The sequence below is a fragment of the Lolium rigidum genome, chromosome 7 (genome assembly GCF_022539505.1).
Source record: "Lolium rigidum isolate FL_2022 chromosome 7, APGP_CSIRO_Lrig_0.1, whole genome shotgun sequence".
NCBI lineage: Eukaryota > Viridiplantae > Streptophyta > Magnoliopsida > Poales > Poaceae > Lolium > Lolium rigidum.
The window spans coordinates 237,884,559-237,891,218 of record NC_061514.1 but is presented as its reverse complement, the minus strand read 5'-3'; the positions used below and the strand labels follow the sequence as shown (position 1 = coordinate 237,891,218).

At 39.3% G+C, this 6,660-nt stretch overlaps 1 protein-coding gene across 1 annotated transcript; it reads right to left on the bottom strand.

Annotated features, from left to right (window-relative positions):
- Window positions 1–391: 391 nt before the first annotated feature.
- LOC124677596 (probable (S)-ureidoglycine aminohydrolase) lies at window positions 392–6,288 on the bottom strand. The gene is made up of 12 exons (XM_047213572.1): window positions 5,973–6,288; window positions 4,937–5,024; window positions 4,770–4,846; window positions 4,373–4,412; window positions 3,829–3,895; window positions 2,810–2,895; window positions 2,417–2,498; window positions 2,020–2,076; window positions 1,535–1,573; window positions 1,264–1,334; window positions 821–874; window positions 392–738 (listed from the first exon to the last, which is right to left on the bottom strand). Exons 1-12 carry the CDS (start codon window positions 6,160–6,162, stop codon window positions 666–668), a joined length of 924 nt encoding a protein of 307 aa, XP_047069528.1. The 5' UTR covers window positions 6,163–6,288; the 3' UTR covers window positions 392–665.
- Window positions 6,289–6,660: the final 372 nt, after the last annotated feature.

Sequence of the window (6,660 nt, the reverse complement as noted above, 5' to 3'; positions counted from 1 at the left end):
AAAAAGGAAGAAGGCAACGTAGACAGGCACAAACATATATTCTCCTCCAACTTGCATTTCCTTTTTTTTTTGTAGTTCAGGGTACATTACCAATCATGAACCTGCTTTATAAATTATAACTCCTTATATACTCTATATATAAGTATCATCAATACCTCATTAAAACTATTTACAGAAAAAACTTATCTACCAGTTTAATTTCTGAAGCAATATGCAAAATGACCAACATGTCTCACTGAGGATAATACAAATAAATCGGAACCCAAATCGAGTGTGAAAATTGAGGGTTTGAACCCATCATAAGGGAGTTCGTGCATCACTGTCCCACGGGAGTGCACAATAATTAAACTTCTGTTTTGCGATCACCAATGCCTGTGGCATGAAGAAGAAGGAAAAGGTAACCACGCACGCATTTAAATTATTTTAGGGTTTAGCCAGTTGAGATTACAGGTCATATCGTCCTCTAGCCACAAATGGGCAGCCATGAACATTACAATTTCTGGTTCCAATTTGGCTTCATTTTTTACATTGATTCACTCTGGAGTCTGAGCAATTCGCCTGCACCAGCAAGCAATTGGGGGAGTGCCTTCTAGAGGAACTCTTCATAGCTGTGACAGCTCTCTATGCCGAGTTATCGCCATCCATGAAGAGTGATTTTGCCTTGCTCATATCAGTGGATTCCTATTGACATCTTTGTACAGCAAGTACCTAGACTTGGTTTTACCAAGGGCAGCATACCTGGAACAGCAAGGCAACAGCCATGAGCTGCCTACACAATCCAAGTCCCTCAATGATAAAAACAAAGTCCGCAGACACTAACCACTGAGGCACAAACGGCGCCATCCAAATAGTATCACCTGCTTGCACCGGATACCTGTTTCATCAATGCAAAATAATCTATAGTGGGACATGGAACGTTATGGAGTATATATGCCACTAGCAAATAACAGGTGAAGTTACACTTTCAGATTAAAAAAAATGAATACATGCTTCAGAATAGTGTCGCAATTGTTAGTCAAACATATGCCAAAATGTAAAGAACAGCAGATGGAAGAAGCACAAAATGAAGCATAGTAATACATGGTAGATTATGCATATAAAAATTGCAATAGATTAAAAGTTCTGCCAGTAAGGTGGAGTAAGTGGTAATAACTCTATTGCATCACACACCTAATAAATCACACCCAAGATATGACCTCTTTCATGAAACAAACTCGATCTCCAGACCTAAAAGAAACAAAATGTTATAGATTGCGTCCTTACCAGCTGTCTCCCAATCGATATATTCCCTGTCCCTCTAAAAGCAGCAGACCATGTTGATTGTAATGAACCTCCTAGCAGAATCAAATCGAAAAAGAAGACAGAGCTTCAGAATAGGATTGGCGTCTACTGCCATGAATGTATGCATAAAAAATAGCATCACATATCCTCTGGTGAGAAGTTTTAGATTTATAAAATGGAATATGATCAAAGTTCGCCCGTGATAGTAGTCATTATGAAAAATACCATAAGATACACACAAAAATGTACAGACCTTCACATTGAGATACTCGCCTGGCTGAAAGTCCATTATCTGCAAGAGAGGGAGAAGGATATCAAAAAAGTACTCTTCAATCAACATTCCTAAAGAGACACTTATAATCCAAATGAACAGCTCTGGACTGTATATTATGTTCTTGGGCCCACACAACCTTACCTAGAAACATGTCATCAATATAACAAACTCTGAGTTGTATGGTTTAATTTGCAAGTTTGTTACTTGTGTCCTATAATAAGATTCACACAGCACAAAACCTTCCAATACCAAATGCTCGAATGCACACCATATTTCTTTGTTCCGCTAAAATCATTGGCTAAAACTCGAATGGCTCTCCTTTTCTGTGAGGGATGTTGATGATTAACTCGAAGTGGCTAAGAAAGACTTTTAAATACAATGCTTGGTTGGCTGAAACTCAATGGTGGGACGAACAATATGTTACGCAATAAGCAATTTAATTAGCACAAGATAATCAAACTTACATGGATATTAAAGTCATAAGGTAGAGAAGTGGGTAGCAGCTTCCTCAGTTCAAATACCTGGTGAAAGAACAAGAGGCAGAGGATTTCATGTCAGCACAGAAAACAGGATGTCTTAACAGGAAAAAAAAAAGCAACAAACGGTTGTATGGACGTTCAAAGGTGGGAAGGAGTCTACACTATATGGCAAAGATGATCAGGAAAGAAACAAATTGCGAGGGAAAGCAAGCCAGATGTCAGTATGTATCCTGGTTCCAAATACAATTAAGTTTGCTGATTAGTGCTTCCTTTCACATAGTATATGTAAAAATGTCTGATAAATGGCAGGCAATCCAAGTTACTTAGGTGCCTAGAGATTGTAGGAAAGATGATCCAAAAAAAAAGCACAGCAACATTATACCTCTCCTGGGGTTTCAAGAAGGGGCTGCTTATCTGTTGAACCAACAATTAGATCAGGATGGTAATCCCCAATGGCTGTGTACCTAAAGGGACATTATTGAAATAGAGCTTGGTATTAAAAGTAACAAGAAAAAAAAAGCATTAGCTTGAAAAACGTGTGTACAGTTGTACCTGAGTTAAGCACATAATTTTCAGAATAAAAAGGAAAAAAAGGATAATAATGATCATAATGATTAAAGGTCGATCCATTTCTACCATGGAACTTAATTCAATCATAGAGATTTAAAACATACGTAACTAGCAGATGAAGACCAACAAGATCAATATAGCTAGGTCTAAAATAAATGGTAAATACACATCAAATTTGTAAAGCAGTGGCAGATAACTGCTGTACCTCCTCTCAAAGATGACCAGGGTGCTTAGTTCATCTGAAGTCATAGAGTGCTTCATGTTTGGAGGAAGATAGGCATAAGAGTCTACCTGCAATCTCATCAAAACATTTATCAAACCAAACTATCCTGGTTAAGATTTACTTCTCAAAAGTTGGTAAACAAGGACAACAGTAAAAAAACATGATTATGGAAAAAAAAAAACTCCATTCTTTCAGGAGAAACTTATATGCCATTGGATAGTTCCAAAGAACCATGATCCGCAGTGCAGTGTGTACTAAATATTTCCTTATGTCCTGTCACGTTTAACACCTTACACACCTTACATGTTTTGTCCCTATTGACTACATTCCATGAGTAAAACCATAGTGGGCCTTTGCAAAGACCATTTTGCCACAGTGAGCACCACGGAGAAAATAAAGGAGCCAAATGAATCAGTATTGTTTACTGCCGACCAATCATAACTGAAGTGCCAGTTCGGTTAATTCAGTTATTTCAAATACAGAAGACAATATTGAATCTACAATTTTTAGCATATCGAAGACAGTTTCTGTTTTACAAATTTGTCCGTTATTATCTTTCATGAACTTCAGTATAAAATCAGCATCGGACCTCAGCCTTTTTAAGATTTATTTCATTTTTTTGCAACTTCATGAAAAACATGCTATGGCAATAATAACGACAAAAGCAAGACTAGAATACTAGATAGATCACAAATATGATCTCCACTGGAGTAGCATTGTCTTACAAGATCACAATCTGCAATGATTGTATATCTGCAAATGATGAGGCCAATTATAAATCTTAGTAACAAGTACAATGAATTCCAAAGGCCTGGGTTTTAGTCTGCCTTTGAACAGGCTGATGTAGGAAGAAATGCATAACTGAACCCAAAAGAAAATCCTTATGAATACATCAAGTTGGAAGCAGTGGTTTTTAAAGTAACCTAATGCTTATAAATAAATACACGATTAATCTTGTTAAACATTCACAAAAAACAAGCACCAATTTCATGAAATCTTACCAACAGAGAGTGGGATCTTTCGCTCTCCAGAGACAGTGCAATGCTGCCTTGAAGTACAAAAATAAGCCTGGAAATAAAGTGGGAGCACTAGAAATCTCAGTTAAGGGAGTGGTGGTAATTCCAAGTCAGGCCAAGAAAAGGGAGTTGATAATTGCATTACTTCATCCATCTATGGGCACAGTATATTTACTGACTTCACCGATATTGAACTCTACCTTTTAATTTTTTTTATAACATGTTCATAACAACAAAAACATGAACATAGGGCAGTACATACAAAAAAGAATCAAAAGATATCCATTTTTTGCCGCAAAACATCTATATTGTTCGTCAAACATTAGAAATTCATCTGTTACATGTGGCCTTGTAAAGATCAATGAAAGAGCATTGGCAGTAAACGGGAGAAATAACATATCTAACTAGATTCGCATTAAGATGCACAATTTTTCACCTAACATTAGGTATATCCATTTCTTACAATCTCTGAAAATGGTTATAATGCCAAGCATGCATGAGCATTTAACTTGTGGATTAAGCATTGAACCTTTCAACATCTTTCGGTGGTAGGGCTGATTTTGATCCATCTGCATAACACAACAAATAACTTATTTAGGTCTTTTGCCAGCAAATTAGTAAGTCTCAGCAGAAGTAAATATGACATATGAATATGTAATGATGTAGAACAAAAAAAAAGAGTTTTAACTTAGAGCTACTGAGCTTAGCATTTTGGCCCGACCATGTGATAGTACAGATCCAGATGCACAAAAGTTGCCCATGTTAAAAAAAAATACTAAATACAATGAATAAACATCTTGTCATCCATCTTGATAATTTTACAACTACAGTAACTAGTATTTTCTCATATGAGTTGATATATGCAGTCACATATGACTATACCCTTCCTTGTAACCATATGACACTAAACTGGAGAAATAGCATACCTTGCATGTTTGCCAAGTACATAGTGAAGTGTGCCCCAAGGGCTGGACTAATCAAATATGCTCCTAACGTGTTGGTCCTAAAGAGAGTGGATGAACAATTAATAATTTAATATAGCTGCATAACATCCATGAAAATTAGAGAGTATGTGGGAAAGGCAGAGCCGTACCAATCAGGCAAAGGACTGAATACATGGCTTTCTGGTGTTATTAAAGCATGATCCTTTTTGTAGACACTACGTGTGAAGCCAGGTAAATCTGGAGATCCATAAATAACAAAATTAGCACGAACTGGACAATATAAAAGCATCCATCTCTATTAAAATAGAATCATAGCTTAATAGCAAATGATAAAGGAACTCTCAAAGCTGTTAATACTATGCATACAGACATAAGCATAAATTGGTATAGAATTCTTAGCAAGAGTGTTATAGAACTATCTAAATTTATAATCTCGAGGCCAATCTAATCCACTTTAAATAAAAAAGAGACAAACTAGAGAGCTTGCAGATGATATCACTCTAGTCCTAGTCCCATGTGAGTGGATGACGAAAACCAATATTTCGTGAGCAATCGAGCACAATCAGTACCTCATATACAGCTCAAGTCTCATTCACACCAAAACTCCCTCTACGAACAACAGTAACATCAGGAATATTCCAAAGGTGCCCTGGTTTTCCTCAAATATGCACCCATGCAAAACACTCGCCCCTACCATTTTATCTACAATTACATCCAGAAGACTATCAAAATCATAAAACCACAACTAAACTGCAGTCCCGGCCCAGCACCCACTGGAAATGCCTGTATGATCTAAAAATGTAGGAAAATATTGGTTCCTACGGCATCACGGAACGACATCATACAGTTGTTGATATTGCTAAGAATCAAACATGCTTCTAATTTCCTTGGGTATATACTACCTAGTCAGTATGCATTTTTTTTTGTAACCTTTTTGCGTGGCCCAATATGGGCCATCAGTATCGCTGTTGTTCATCAGTTTAAATTGGGGCGTGCCATTTCCCCCTAGCTCGTTAGTTTTGCTTTCGCGCTAATTCTACCAGTGGCCGTCTACATCTGGTTTTTAGAAAAATAACAACAGCATTTCTGACGGCCACAGACATCCTAAAATCAGCAAGCCAACCCACGCAGGAGATGAGATGAGACGGCGTGTCCTAGTGCGACCGTGTAGAGAGGTAGGTATACCTTGCAGGTGCACGGGCGCGAGGGTGGGGTTGGTGACCTTCCAGTAGAGCGGAGGCCCCTGGGAGCAATCGCTGGACGGTTCCGCCGAGCAGAACCCCTCACCGGCGCCGGCGGCCGCCGCGCCTACGAGGGAAGCGAGCGGCACGAGCGCAAGCGCGAGCAGGGAGAGATGGTGGCCTGCGAGGAGCATCTCGCGCAGCGCGGGGTGGCGTGGAGTGAGGCCGCGAGGTTTTCGGACTGGGACTTGGGAGAGGGAGGAGGGGACGGCGACGGCGACGGCCGACGGCGGAGGAAGGCCCGTCGCGAGTGGAGTGGAGTGGAGCGGGTGATGTGATGAGCCTGAGCGCACCCGTGTGTGGGTTGGTGGTGGACTGTTGTTCATTCGCGGGCCCCATGGCGATGACTCGGATTCCACGAGGCCTTTTTTGCTTCCGTGCTCTCTTGGGCCATCAAAAAGAAAAACTTTTTTTGAGAACTAAAATGAAAAACTTTGGATACTGTTTTTTAAAATCAACACGGAGCGCTCACCAGCTTCATTCTTATTGAAAACGAAGCATATCAGCGTATCAGATTTTGCTGGAAGTTCAAACAGAAACGAAAAGAGAAAGCGGGGAAAGCACACTACGCACCTAAACCAACCGCCAAACTAAAATCCTTGAGACCCTTACTACTACCCAACAAGCTCATC

Bases quoted from the DNA above. Each gene is read 5' to 3' on its own strand.
- LOC124677596 (XM_047213572.1), bottom strand. From the start codon at position 6,162: ATGCTCCTCGCAGGCCACCATCTCTCCCTGCTCGCGCTTGCGCTCGTG. The intron at 2,896-3,828 runs GTAAGATTTCAT...ATGAGATTGCAG, and splicing joins AAAGATCCCACTCTCTGTTG to GTAGACTCTTATGCCTATCT. The intron at 1,335-1,534 runs GTCTGTACATTT...TGATTCTGCTAG, and splicing joins GCGAGTATCTCAATGTGAAG to GAGGTTCATTACAATCAACA.